General features: G+C 42.3%; 1 protein-coding gene across 2 annotated transcripts in view; it reads right to left on the bottom strand.

Moving 5' to 3' along the window:
• Window positions 1–1,142: 1,142 nt before the first annotated feature.
• Window positions 1,143–15,431, bottom strand: part of LOC138754368 (ski oncogene-like) — a 154,424-nt gene continuing 140,135 nt past the window's right edge. Inside the window, exons 4-7 of one of the 2 annotated variants that reach the window (XM_069918556.1) lie at window positions 14,956–15,224; window positions 13,441–13,682; window positions 9,676–9,906; window positions 1,143–5,449 (exon numbers count right to left, since the gene is read on the bottom strand). In XM_069918556.1, the coding sequence (XP_069774657.1) occupies window positions 5,261–5,449; window positions 9,676–9,906; window positions 13,441–13,682; window positions 14,956–15,224 (931 nt within the window). In that variant the 3' untranslated portion in view covers window positions 1,143–5,260. Of the gene's footprint in view, window positions 5,450–9,675; window positions 9,907–13,440; window positions 13,740–14,955; window positions 15,225–15,431 lie in introns of both variants that reach the window. The other variant, XM_069918555.1, reaches the window with a different exon arrangement.

Raw genomic sequence — 15,431 nt, 5'->3', positions numbered from 1 at the left:
CTTTAAGATCTCAGCACGTCCAAGCAGCAGCTGTGGAGGCAAAAGTTTGTGTCAATGTTTCAGCTCAAGATCCTGCGACCGGACTGAGAGGGAAGTCGAAAAGGTGAACAGAAAAATTCACCACTGCTTGTTACCTTTGTTCCTGTCGAGGCAAATCTGCTTAGAAGTCAAAGGAACACCTGGGTGCATACCCTTTCTAAACTCTGGGAGCACATCTGTAGGTTCAATTCCCACTGCAGCATGTGATCCGGGGTGGTATTTCTGTCAAATACTACTCTGGCAGCAAAAATACTTCAGTAAAACCTATCTGTAAAGACCTTTGGGATCTTGTGACATTAATATAAGTTTCTTTCCTGAGAAACCTTTAGTTTAAAACCTGAAAGTATATTAATCTCCACCCCTCCCCATAAGAATTTTACATTCTTTTAAAGAGGCTTGATGAGAAAACGAAGTGTGCAGACACCCAGGAGCAGTAGCAACACCCCCCCCCTCCCCCCAATATGCCTGGGTGTGCCACTGGGAATCCAACTAATTAGGCCAACCTGGAGATATTTGTGCAAGTAAACTCCATCATCTTAAAATGGGCAAACCCAGCTGCGGGAATACCCTGACTTTACAGGAATCTGTAACAAGCCTCCCCCTCTACAGTCCCCTGTGATAGAGAGGGCCTCGAACACACAAAGAATCAAGGATCAGCTGGGTTGAAACATTCAATTTCAGGTGAAGTCAGCTATTAATGCTCTTTGATTGGTCCCACGTCATTACGGAGAACCAAAGCGGCTGGAGATCTCCCTGCTATGTGGTGTTCTGGGTTCATAGTGGAATGCCTTTGTGCAGTCCCCCAAGGCTGCGCCCGCAAACGATCAAAAGGGTTCCTGCACTTTGGCAGGGGGCAATGAAGAAGTTCCAGGGATCTGGAGGAACCAGGGAATCTGGTGCTGACTAGCCCCTCTCTCTGTGAACATCATACTTGCTGAGTTTGTCTCCTGCACGCTGGGGATCAAACCGATCTGACCGAGCCCAATGTAAAAGCAACATCTTTGTGAGGGTGGGCAATGATGGCTGTAAAAAGAGACCAGTATCCGTCGGGCGAAGAGCACCATCTTAAGATGTGGATCACGTCAGAAAGATGAAAAACCATGTTCTGGGCAAACATTTTTTATTTATGGTAATGCCATCTATACACTGTACATTCAGTCACTGTGTCCATTGCAAACTGTGGTTTTGCATTGCTATTTCTTACATATCAAGACCTTTATTTTACATACTGGTGGAGAGGTCAGGGAGTGGAATGGTGGATAGGAACGAGGGGAAGGGGTAGGCAGGTACACAGCGCAGTAGATAAATAAGCCAAGCAGTTTTTTTTTGTTTAGGCATTTATAAACAAGAAAGCATACACTTATTATTACATAAAAATAGTTCTAAAGATTGGAAATTAAGTTGCTTATCTTAGCAGCAGCTTACGTATGAAAGAAAATCAAATATAAATATGTTGAAATGCATAGATGATGCAACTGTGTGTCGTGCTGGCTAAAGTGGAATGAGGACACCGTAAGAGGCCCAAATACAGTGCCGTTAAAGGTCAACTGTGGCGAATAACAAATGTTCGTTTCTTTTTTAAAATCATTCTATGGACAGTAAAAAATGATACTTTAAGAAAAACATCCTTAATATTGGAAGGGTGGGTGGGTGGGTGGGGGAATTACAGTATCATTTTCTCAAAAGTTTGGAGTAATTACTGGCTGCAGTAATTCAGGCAATAACACAATCCGATAACAAGACAACTGTGATATCTTACAGGTCAGAAAAGAAAAGAAAATACAGGAGGTGAGCACAATATACACTTATAATACAGAGCATAAAGTGAAAAAAAAAGTATTTACAGGGTTTTTTTTGTACACTGGCTAGTTCGTAGTGAAGCAGTTTAAATTGATTACTGGGTTTTTATGCCAACAGGTCCCCTGGAATAGAAGGTTCTCGACCCTTATTCAAAGCATGAGTTTTGGTTTCCATATAAAAAAAATCCGTTACGATATGGAAATAACTGGCACCAGTCTACCATAAAACAAAAGCAACGGGGACAGTCGCATCAAAACAGAGACCGCACCATAAAATAATAGATTATTGTGTTACTGTGTGTTAAAGGATTAAATACTGCTTTATGTGTTATGTATACATTACTAAAAAAGACAACCCTCACACACCACACAAGAAAACTAATTGGTATAAAAAAATTACAAATAAAAAACTACATTAACATAAAAAATATGAAAAACTTTATTACTGTAATTAACCCTCTTCTGTAGTCTTCCCTCATCTGCATGCAAAACTATTAAGATTTAACTAAAAACTATTAGAACAATTTTCATTCCATCAAGTAACACTGGACATATTGGTGCAAAAACCCAGCTGTAGTTAGCTGCCCCTCAGATATAAAGCATTATTGCTGAAGAATGTATTTATTTTAAAAAAAGTTTCCTGAATTTTTTTTTTTGCCTTTTATTCCCTCGTTCTTCCCCCCCCCACCTCTATTTGAAACTTTTGCATTAAAGTAACATGAATCAACACCTACCAACTGAACGATAAGCCGCTTACAAAAAGAACACAACACAAAAAAGACATCTCTTCTGTCAGGGAAGTCAGTGACTGCACGTGCACTGCTCCCCTTTATGCATTTTTGTATCAAACGAGAAAAATCGATAAAACAGATTGTATGAGACACCAGAAAAGAGAATAATGACATATAAGGCGGATTTTTTGCATATTATATAAACATAAAACCCTTTAAATATACAGTTTTAATGCCCGTTATAGAGTACTGTATGGTAGAAATATTGTAACTCCATGCATATGAAAGATACTGAGTCTTCCCATTTAAAAGAAACAGATAAAGCAGAAATATCCCACGTAATTGCATAAGCACGATCTAATTTTCAATTTGCATTGCACTCATAACAGGGGAAATGTTTGTGTTAAAATTTTGCATTCACAAATGTGAATCTGGATCCCACTGCATGGTGGGAGCATCGCAATCCACTTTGCACCCTTGAAATAATTTGCAGTGATCACCCCACGCGCCCTCCCGATCTACGTTTTGCGTCGCACACACCCCACAACTCTCGAGCTGCCCTGTCAACTCTTCCAGTTGATAGTTGTACCTAAATTCTTAAAACCTGCCTTGTAAATCTCACAGTAACAATGGCGATTATATTGGATTCATGCAGAATATTTTAAAACACTTAATTTTTTTTGCTTTTATTCATTCCGTGTGATAAATATATTTTTGATCCTTATTAATGAAACACAGCAGCAGGTGTCTTTTAAATATAAAGAGAGAAAAACATTAATGTAGTTTACATCAGAGCATTATACTAACATCAGATTACTCGATCTTATGGGTCCGGCCTAGTTTTTAAGGTAACGCAGTAGGTGCAGTATGTACATCTTTTGTTGTTCAAACCAACTCCACCCCATCCCATGCAGCAGTCGGAACATGGCGAGGTGGATTGCTAAGTGAGTTTCGCTATGTGCTGTGTTCCTAATTTTGGACGGGAGTGGTGGCAACACTCCTGCTTTGTGAAAGAGAAAATATAACCTTACTGTTCATGGGAGGGGAGCGGGGAATGTTCACTGTGGGTGAAATTTGGAATGGGTTGGAGGTGGGAGATGAAAATATGTAGTAAACCAGAAAAATCAAAACTCTTGCTTCCTCCAACAGAATACCTCAGATCTATTTGGCAATAAATCTGGGGTGCCTGAATAAGAACTGACATAGTTCATGCAACCAAAGTAAGGCACTGAACCGTAGCTCCCCCAGAGAAGGTGAATTACAAGACAAGCTCTTCTGAATAGCAAGAAGGATTTATAGAATGACATGAGACTGGTTCTGTGCAGGAGCTGTGACAATGTAAATTTTGCAGTTTGTTTAAAAGCCAATCGTCCAACCACGGGTCCTCAATGTGACATGAGTGTGTGCATGTGTATCTTACTATGCAAGGTACCCAAATGATCACGTACTCTGTAAATGTTAGTTCAGCAGACACAACGAATCACTGAATGGTACAATGCAGGAAAAATTACAAAAAATCCTGAAAAATAGATAGAATATTATTGATGAACAAAAGAGTAAATACCATAAACAGGGAAATGGAGCAGGTACAAAAGACCTCTTGGTAAAATGGACTAAATTTTGCAAAAACATATTTTGGAAGGTGTCCCAATGATCATTATTTTTCTTCCATCACTGTAATCTCGTAACAACCGTCCCAGTTTCCTTTGTGGCATTTTTCTCTTTCTCTGTTCATTTTCTTCTTCTTCTCGCTGAAGGGTACTGGAGTTAGAAACACATTGTGATAACTTCTCTCGAAGAGGAACAAAATTTAAAAAATGTCCAAGTCTTTCTGTTGCTGATAAGGCCAAGTGAGTATTCAACATCCCCTCCAGCTGAAAATTATCCAACTTAAGATAGAGCTGGGGGTTGGGGAGGGTGGGAGGAGAGGAAGTGAACGACGTCTTTAAAAGGCTCCACGAGCTATTTATCTTTTTCTTTTTAAAAAAAAAAAGAGGGTTGTTGCAGTAAAGTTGTTCCATGGCTTCCGATTTGACTCATGGTGTTCTGCAAATCATGACTAAAAATGCTGGAGAATGGTGGGAAGCAAAAGCCGCTGAGACAATGGACAGTCCTCGTGAAACCACATCAGAAGGATCAAGGAGAAAGCAAGTTTTCAAAGCAACTGCACATATTTCAAACGGTTTAAAATCAAGTCTTCTGCTTTCAAAACAGTTTTTCTTTGCTTCTATACTTCAATAGCTTATTACAAAAGTAGAATTTGAAGAGTTCTGTAAATTAACCAGAGAAAGGACTTGCTACCCCTCCCCCCTTTTTTGTTTTTTTTCTTCCTTTTACTTTATTTGGTACAATATTTGACAGTTGTCCAGGAATCCTGTCCACCATGTGATGCACTGCAGAAACAAACCCCTAAAGAGTAGGAAAAAAAATTCCTTGGTGCTGTCACTAACTGTGTTAAAGTATCTCAGAAGCAGTTTAATCTCGGAAGTCTGGCAGGATTGGAGGCACACATATTTTCTGTGCAGTAATGTGTCATTAGGGGAGGTTATTTCAGTGCGTATGTCTGAAGTAACATTCTTTCTCCGAAAACTGCCAACTCTTGTTTCCTCTGTGTGTATGTGTGAATATATACACATACGTTCACACAAACACGTGCATCCATACGCACCCACATACTCACACAGTTTCTTTTTATATTTCACTGTCTTTTGAAACCATTTTATTGGGAGTGGAGTTGCTTGGTTTCAGCCAGAGTTGTTCCTGAAGCTCTTTCACCATTTTTTCCAAGTGTTCCCGTGCCTCTCGCTCCCGTAGCAGGTCAGCCCGCAACTGTTCCCGATCCGTCTCGGCATGTTGCAATTTCACCTGCAGCTCCTCAATCTGAAAGGGAGAGAAAAGAAACAGTGTTCAATTAAATAGTTTCAAACAGGCCAAGGGCTATTGTGTTGTTAAAGAATGCACTGCAGGGCAAATGCCTCTTGTACGCGTGGAAGAACAATCTATGTATTTTTCCAAGCATCGCGTCCATACCGTGTTTCTTATATTTAATGTAGGTCTCCCTTTTATTTCAAACCAACTTTCTAATCTCCCTTGAAAATCACGGCTCTCTCAAACTTTTGGCTCTGCCTTTTATCCTAACAGGAATGTAAAGATTCTGCACCCTCAAAATCTCACCTTTAAAAGACCTCCAATTCTCCTCTACCACTTTCCCATAAAAACAAATCAGCCCAAACCACATCTTTAACTTGTTGGTACAGCATGGGTACGGCCCCTTCCGGCACATGAACCCGCGCACCGCCCAGTTACAGCCACGTGACCAGTTCACCTGCTCACCATGTACATCTTTGGAATGCAGGAAAAAATCGGAGTAGCCAGAGGAAACTCATACAGGCTATGGGGCAAATGTACAAACTCCCTACAGACAACAGTAGACTTGACCTCAGGTCACTGGTGCTGTAATGCTCTAACTGTGCCGGTAAAATTTTAAGAATGGGGCTTTTTCAAAGTTTGAACATGTTGATTGATTAAGAGTGAAACAGGAAAGTCTGTAGAAGCTGCAATGATAGCTAAAAACACAGAAATGCTGCAGGAACTCAGCAAGTCTCACAACGTCCATAGGAGGTAAAGAGATATAACTGACGTTTCGGGCTTGAACCCTTCCTGAAGGTATGAAGAAATGATGAGAGAATTTTTATAAGCCCAATCTGGTACACAGCTTCATCAGTTTATTTCAATATTTAAATTTAAAATTTAGATACAGCACGATAACAGACCCTTCTGGCCAATTGGCCTGCGTCGCCCAAATTCACCCACTTGACCAATTAACCCACTAACCCTGTGTGACTTTGCAACGGATACATTTTTTCACAGGGTGGAAATGTCAACTACTGCAGGGCACAGGTTTCAGGTGAAGAAAGTTTAAAGGTGATCGAAGGCAAGTTTCTTTTCCATGAGAGTGGTCGGTGCCTAAAACACGTTGGCAGCTATGTTGGTGGACCCAGATACATTTGTGATGCACATGGACATACTGGTGAAGGAGAGATACAGGCCATGAACAGGCAGATGGGTTCAGGTTAATTAGGCATCAGGGTCATACATCGTGGCCTGTTCACGTGCTGTTCTGGTCTATGTTCTAATTCCTTACCTGTTGCTTACTTGTCGGCATTCTTCTCACACTTCCCCAAAGGTTCTCGAGCTATAATATTTGCAGCTAATTCATAGCACAATACCAGATTTTAAATTGCTTGTTCCCAGGTTGGTTCATCACCAGAGCACAATGGAGAATGACGGCAGGAATATCGTTCCTCGCCTTACTTCTCCCTCCAGAGATGCTGCCTGACCCACTGAGTCTTTCCACAGATGTTCCTTATTATTGAAGAAATACTGTGTTGTTTTACATGGTTCAACTCTGAATAACTTTGTTTTGGATCCTAAGGGTTATGTTGATATTTGGTACATATTTAACTGTAATTTGATGAAATAGAACACTTTTTCAGAAGCACTGAAATTTTATGTGTACGCCACGTTATGAGGTGAACAGAAGATGCTCTCTCATTAGTTCTTCAAATTTCAGAGCAGTAACATCCTGATGGACACATCCTCCTGATGGACACTTCCCCGTGAAGGACATTTCCCTCTAATGGGCACTTCCCCCCGATGCATCATTCATCAGATTTATATTGATGTGCCACTCATATTTTTTGAAATAATAATAATTTAGGAATTGAGAAAGAACGAAACGGAGGAATTAATATGTTCTAGGGGTTCCACAGAAGTTGCTTGACTTGGCATTGAAAAGGTTAAACAACTTTTCATGGTGAAAGAAATTAAACTCTTTTCACAATGGATTAGAGATGACGCTGACTGAGAATTAAAGTGCATCTCAATTCATTATGATATACTAGTCACATCTTGCTCAACAGCTACGGCTGAAGTCGCCTTTGGACTCCTGTTAGCTGTTTTCCCACCCCCTCTTCACCTGCTCTACTTACCGCATTCTCTCTCTCTCTCAGTAGATAATTTATGTCTGAGAGGTGTAATTGGCTTGCAACCAAGGATACTCGTACAATATAATGAACAATCCTCAGCCCAGCTTTAACTAGAGGTCAGGCTTCTGCCTCATGACTCCAGCATTGCGAGCTTGACAATTAAATCTTAATTAGGAGACAGCAGGCCAATACAAGACATGGAAGAAACAGGTGAAAATTGTAATGTGAATAGATGGCATAAAATCTTAAGTGCTGCCGGCAGGTGAGATAATGTCAGGGAAGTCACCACGGGAATATTTCACGACTGCACCTCTCTCCTCATTTTGTTTTATTATTATTGTTTCCCCCATTTGTTTTAGAGCACACACCATTACCCATCCAAAAGAGAGATTCACTGGTTTTCACCGTCTGTAACCAACGGTTAGAAAGCGTGCCACAGTGAGGAGCCAAGCCATGGCCCTCATCTCCTTCTCGATTAGCGGCTCTCTCTCCAGGTTGGCGATTTAACAGGTAGGTTAGGCTACTATTTGAAAGGCGCATCTTGCTCATATGACCCAGTAATCTCGCAGGGTGCTGAAATTTGGAAGCACCTAGTGACACAGTCACTAACGCCATCTGTAGCATCTCACCTACTGAATAAACTTGGGTGTTTTTATTATTTAGCATCTATTTGGATGCAGGAATGTCAGGACAATACTCAAACGTGCTGGAGAAACTCAGCAGGTCACGCAGCATCAACAGGAAGGAAGGGATAACCACTGTTTTGGGCCTGAGGCCTTCGTCAGGTCAGGCCAGCCATTTCTCTCGACCAGAAATGTTCTGCAGGCAACACTCACTCAATGTTCTTTAGTCTGCCGTCGTCATCCCCAGCAACTCTGCGTGATGCAGGAACAGAAATCAACATCACTTCTTTTTCCTTTATTTGATTTGAATCTGTAATACTTTCTCCGTTCTTAAACTTCCTGCTTAGTTTTGGGAAGCATTATTACATTTGAGGTTGGGCAGGGGCCAGTGGGGGATTGGTGAGAGGGGAAGATTGATGGGCAAGGCAGTTGATTACTTCTGTATGGTTTAATCAAATTTAACAAGAAACTACATTTACAATACCCAAAATTATTTTTTTTAAAAAGATAATCTGGTGAAACAGCATGTTGCACACCTAACCCAATCCAAGGTTATATCTACTGGAAGGGCACTGACACCGCAAGGTCATGTTAAGGTCATGTTACCCCTCCTCCCTGGATCAGAACACAATGGAGCTAACAGTTGACCATGAGAACTCACTGAGATGGTGAGACTTGGTCAGACATAGCACCAGGAAGGGGACTTGCCATTTGCAGCTTGTCTGTCATGATCACACAAATGTAGGTGCCTCAGAACCAAACACCACCTTTTGCAGCTTCGCATTGCGCTGTCCAATTTATACTGGAGGTGGCGAACTTCACAAAATGACTCTGGTTTGAAGAGTGCTGTCTGGAAAGGTACAGAATCACCCCAGGGAAAGGTAACTCAGCATTAAATAAACTGCGTGGAGGGGAGGTTGTGGTGGGAGAGGGTGTGTGTGAGAAGTGGCAGGAGCAGAAAATTGAAATAAACAAAAGAAGCGTGTTAATTGTATCCAAATGATGTATATCAATTAGTGTTAATTGTATTCAGGTGGTAATGCATCAATTGGGGATTCTACAGCAACTGGCGGGGAAGTGAGAATTATCTAACCCATCACGAGTGCAGAATGTTATTTATGAACAGCAATTCCATCCTTCTCCACCTGTCTATTTTACCTCAGATCACATACTACCTCCCCCAACTGCTTGAACCCATCCTCCAACTACCCAATTCCTCTGTCACACACCAAAGCCAATGCATCCCGCCCAAAAGTAAAAAGGGTGATGTTAAATTTCTCTCTGATACAGCCAACAGGAGCTGAGCACAGGGCCAGATGGAGCTGGCCAGAAGCTGACTTCTGACAAATTTCCTATTCTCACAAGCCAAATTATCAGTTACAAAATGATGCAACTGTAAAGCGGTACTTTTGAAAATCAAAGCACAATGACCAAGTGTGAAGCAACATCAATGTCTGTGTGGTGAGACTGAGCTCCACCACTTTCCCAGACATACCTGCGCAGAGTACTTGGTCCTTAGTCTCCCAGCCTCGCAGCCTTTGTCGCAGACCCTGATTTGTTTAGTTTGTTCAAGTTCACGCTTTAGCCGTATCCGCGACTCATTTGCCTCTTTCATTTTCTTTTCGTTTTCCGTGCGAAGACGCTCTATCTCTTTTCGCAAATTGCGCTTGGCCTCCGTGGCTTCACGTAGCTTCTCCTTCTTGGCCACACGGAGAAATTCGAGTTCCTACGAAGCCCAGAAGTGCAGAAGGTTCAGTTACATGGAAAATTAAGATGCCTAATACCAGCGTAACCCAGCCTCCTCTATAAAATCTATTCTTAAAACTGTTAATATCAACACAAAGGTGCCTTCTTTCCCTTTGAATCACCTCTGTCAATCATAATTCAGAAGTCCTTGCTATTTTCAGCTTTAAAACAGCTTGGGATCTTGAGTGTGCTTACAACTTGCTGCCATGAATGGTATTTAATTTAAAAAAGCTTTTATGTTGAAGAAAGGCACAAGGCAGTGGTTAATGATGAGACCTAAGGCATTCAGGTGCTTTCTCTGCTTTATCTTGGTCTGTGTATTTCTGAGGAACTAATTAGTTTTTCCAATCAGACTAATACTGTTCTTGGATTCTACTTGCCATGGACTTGGGTATTCTTAGTGCCATTAATTAATATATTTTCTTTTGTAACTACAGTGGCAACTGGTTGGCCATATTCTTCCTCCTTTTATTCATTGCCACATCATCCAGCATTGAATAAAAGAAGTTGATCTTACAGAACAACCATTTTGCTTCTCAGTTATATGCAGATGTAGAAAGGATGCATCCCATGGTGTGAGAGCCTAGAACAAGAGGGCACAACTTCAGGATTGAAGGGTGTCTGCTTAGAACAGAGATGCGGTGAAATTTCTTTAGCCAGAGGGCAGTCGGTTGCTACAGGCAGCTGCAGAGGCCAAGACATTGGGCATTGATTGATAGGTTCTTGATTAGCCAGGTATCAAAGATTATGGGGAGGTCAGACGGTGGAGCTGAGTGGGAGAATGGATCCGCTCATGATTGAGTGGTGGGGCAGATTCGATGGGCTGAATAGCCTATTTCTGCTGCTATGACGTAAGTAAATGAACTGACAAAAACAACATCGAAGGCAACATTTCTAAACCAGCAGCCGAGGAAATCCTCTACTTTCTCTTAATATTTCCCAAACAAAGCAGTGCAGACTCGAGAACTGGAGAGACTGGTCATTTCAATTGATCAAGCTCACACTTCCTAATAAGTTGGAACGTATAATATTTCAAATGATGGATCCATTCTCTATCTGGAACTCATCAGAAACTGGATGCTGTGGGCTCCTCTCGAGAAAAAAGATAAACATCACTGAGACATTGACAGGGTTCAGGCCAGCGTGACAGTTTCTCAGCTTGTTGACCACTCAAGCTTTCAGACAGAAAGGTTAATACCCAAAAGTGCTGGAGAAACTCAGCAGGCCCTTCACCGTCCATAGAAAGCAAATATATATAACCAACATATTGGGCCCGAGCCCTTCATCAAGGTATGGAAGACAGAAAGGTTACATTTACTGTTGCTTGAGCTCTGTGAAAGAGCTATCCAATTTGTCCCAATCCCCTACCACTACATTAAAGGTCCTTATACATTTTTTTTAAATTTTTGAGAATTTATACATTTCCCTTATGAAAGTTGTTGCTTAATTTGCTTCCGACGTCCTTATGAGCATTGTTCAAGTCAAATTTATTGGCATCTGATTGTACAAGTACAACCCGACGAAACAGTGTTCTCTGGTCCTCGGTGCAAAACATGCAGACACACAACCAGACATAACACACGTGCAGACAACCAATACATACACAGGACAAGTATTTGATCTATACAAATAAATAAATATTGTTTTATACATATGAGACCCTCGGGTGTGTGAGCAGTTCGTTTGCTCATTGTTTGATAGGAATACTCTTTTAATGAGTGAATATATGGGTATGGTATGGTTGTTGCCGAGAAATAAATCATGGTACAGTTGCTGCAGAGAGATGGATCAGAGGACAATCCACAGGACCCTTAGAGTGGGAGAGAGGATCACAGGAGTCTCCCCCCCACCCTCATCGATGTGATCTCCTGGGATCGTTGTTTGAAAAGGGAGTGCAACTCCTTCCAACCCACACACAGCATCTTTCAGCTGCTCCCATCAGGGAAGAGATACAGGAGGATCAGAGCCAGCACCACCAGGCTGAGGACCAGGTTCTTTCCACGGCCAGTGAGAACGCTGAGTGATCAAAGGAACTGCTCACATTAATCACCCGAGAGTCTCATATTTGTGAAAAGCAATATTTAATTATTTGTATACGTGAATACTTGTCTGTATGTGTATTAGGTCTGCATGTTTTGCACTGATGACCAGAGAACACTATTTTGTCGGGTTGTACTTGTGCAATCAAATGATAGTAAACTTGACTTGACCTGATAGGTTTACTCCTGGCTATACTTAGGCAACATCCTATTTTACTAATACCCAAAGATACGAAGATTACAGGAGACAAGACTAGACAGGTGGGGAAGTGGAGGAAAGAGACACGTTTGCCAGATGCAAGTCTGAACAGGGTGACTGTGCATTTGTGATGCCAGCAGATTAATGTTCACAAAAATGCTGGAGAAACTCAGCAAGTCACACAGTGTTCAATGCTGTGTGACCTGCTGGGTTTCTGCCGCATTTTTATGTAAACTACAATCACATCATCTGCAGATTTTTCTTGTTTTAACCCATTAATGTCACAAGTACTGACATACAGACCTCCAGTCTTCTACTGCCCTTTCACGTTTCAGCTAAACCATGTTTGAAAGAACAAGCCTTGTTGCTTGTTCATAGAAATGCAATCCTTGCTAACCAACCACGAAGGCTACAAATTTAGAACTCCCATAAACCAAACCTCCACAATCGTACGTGAAAACATACTTATTTACATCAGGACATTGGCACTCGACATAAGTGATGTTCCTCGACTTACGATTTTTCGAAATTACGATGGTACACTGGCGCCATATTTTTTGATTATAAATTTGGTAAGTGGTCTGAGCATATTTAAGATAGGCTACGCTCTGATGTTTGGTAGGTGTGGTATTCTTTTCCCACTTACCATGAGTTTATCAGAATGCAGCCTGCATTGTGTTCTTGATGTCAGTTGTTAATTGCCTAAAAACAATTAATGAGGCCACACCAAGTTTACAAATTTCATGGTCTTATTTCAAGCCCACAGATTCGTGATCTGCCAGACTGAGACCACCCACAAACTGGAGAAGCAACATCCTATATTCCATCTGGGCACCCTCCAACCGGATGACATTATCATAGGCTTGTCCCGGTATCCGTTAGCACCCCCCCCACCCCACCATTAATCGTTATTTCTCCTTTAGCTACTTCTCTGTCTTTTCTTTTCCCTATGGCTTCTATCCCCCAGCGCTGCAGTCACAGAGCCAACCCTACCCCCATCTTTCCTCCTGCCCTCGTCCAATTATCATTTATTTGCCCGTTGGCCTGCGCTTCTCACCCCCCCCCGCCCCCCGCCTTCTCCCCCAGCCTTTAATTCCGGTGCTTGCCTACTTTTTGCTCATACATTGAAGAAGGGCTCGGGCCCGAAACGTTGGTAATATATCTTTACTTCCTATGGACACTCCGAGACCTGCTGAGATCCTCCAGCATTTTATTGCAAATTCCATTCATGTTTTCCGTCAGGGAAATTCTGAATTTGGGCAGATTTTTATCTCACCTGTTGCAAACTGCGCTTGGCTTGTAGAGCTGCATTTAGCTTTTCCTCTTGCTTCACTCGCATCTTAATGATCTCGTGCAAGAATTTCTCCTTGGCCTCCTTGCTGTCAATTCCAATGTCCAAGGCCTGTCTCAACTGCTCTAGCTCCACTTCCAATCCACCATTGTGTGGCTCTGTGTGGCCTGAAGTCTCGAGGGTTCCGCTGGACGCGACGTGGGCTCCGGGTGAGCTCAAATCCTTTGCTGATGAGCCAGATGAAGTGAAGGAAGGAGAAGAAAGTGAAGACAATGATGATGTAACTGGAGGAAGGAAAAAGCATCGACGTTACTGCACATACATGGACAGTCGTGCCTTCTTGGATTTTTCCTTGGGGGGGGGTCACTTTTGAGGGAGGGATTACAGCTAAAGGCCGGTCCCAACTCCGCACAACCTCATGCCCTTAGTCAATGGATGGCCAACTCAAGCGAGCGCTATGGATGTCGTTCCTCTCTCTAATCTACAATGTTTATCTGTTAATGCAGCACAAATCTGGAAGTGGAGACCAAGAATAAGGTTGTCAAGTGGCCTCTGACTGAGAGGTTTTGACTTTGTTGTTAACTGTCATTTCCACCTGTTCTGTTGTTCATTGTGCCAATTTGCTTTGGCCTCACGAGTCCTGCACCAGCTGGGAAAACAGGGGTGGGCGTCCGATATCATCCCATGAAAACCCTCTGTGGGCTCATCGGCTCACTGGACTGGGGCGGGTGAGCTTTCACATGAGCTGCACTCCGAAATTACCACAAGATGTCGGAGCAGAATTAGGCTATTCAGGGCATCAAATCTGCTCCACCTTTCTAGATCATGATGGACATAGGTACAATTTAAACCCTATCCGAGAGAAAGGAACACTGACTACACATACACCCAAGTCATCTTTGTCTTTTAACGACACATCCACCGGTAAAAAAAAACGATTACTGACAGATCTCAGTAAGGGTACATATGGCATTCTTATACCATTACAGGATCAGCAAAGCACCATTCCTTATTAGGTATAATTTGCTGGTAACAAATGTAAAAGAGATAATTATGTGGAAGGAAGGAGCCTCTTTAAATCAGATTCTTCAAGCTGGCAGTAAACCAAGCCCTAGGGTGATGACAGACCGTCAACGTACATCAAAAGGAAATAAACCACGGTTGTTATCCATTCCCACGCTCCAAGCTAATGCGCCAATATACCTTCCCATGGAATGGGCAGGTGTTGGGGGTGGGGTGGTTTTGAACCCAAAGAATAGCATTTCGGGTTGGTCTGTCTAGGGAAGAAGACTGTCAGTGAAGAATGAAAAATACTTGGACAGAATGGAAGGGGTTCGGAGGGCTATGGTCCGGGTGCAGGCCAATGGGACTAGGCAGATTAACAGTTTGACACAGACTAAATGGGCTGAAGGGCTGTTTTTGTGCTACGGTGTTCTATGCAAACCACAAAGTAATGTGCTGCCAGGTCTGGAAGCAGTCTGCTCATTGAATTAAACTTACATCCTTCTCTGCTCTCAACTTCCACTTCTGCATCTGAATCTTTGTCCTCAGAAGGAAACGTGGCAGCGAGAGGAGCAGCTGCTTCCTGTTCCAGCTCTGATTCTACAGTCACCCTCCTTTTCCGAGGTCTGTTAACTTCATTCTGAGTCCCGAGGCTCTGTGTCACTGCAGTGGCCAAAGGCGAGTGCCGTCCAGTCCTCTGCTGGGGCAGTGGCGTCAGAGCCACGTTTGGTGCCACTGAACTTTCATAGCTTTTGTATGCATAGAAACTGTGGAAGAAGCACAGGACTATTCAGAACTCACAGAACAAGTATCCACACTCAAAATGCACTGAAATTCTTACCATCCCCTATATAAACCTGGTCACCTAACAGCTTGTCAATTAATTAATTCCAACCTTAAAGCTTCAAGTGACTGAAGTGAGTTCATCTGCAAAGGGTGACACAGTAGCTGGACAGGAAAGCACAGAATAACTA

Source organism: Narcine bancroftii, chromosome 2 (genome assembly GCF_036971445.1).
Source record: "Narcine bancroftii isolate sNarBan1 chromosome 2, sNarBan1.hap1, whole genome shotgun sequence".
Lineage (NCBI taxonomy): Eukaryota > Metazoa > Chordata > Chondrichthyes > Torpediniformes > Narcinidae > Narcine > Narcine bancroftii.
This window is presented reverse-complemented; position numbering and strand designations above follow the sequence as displayed.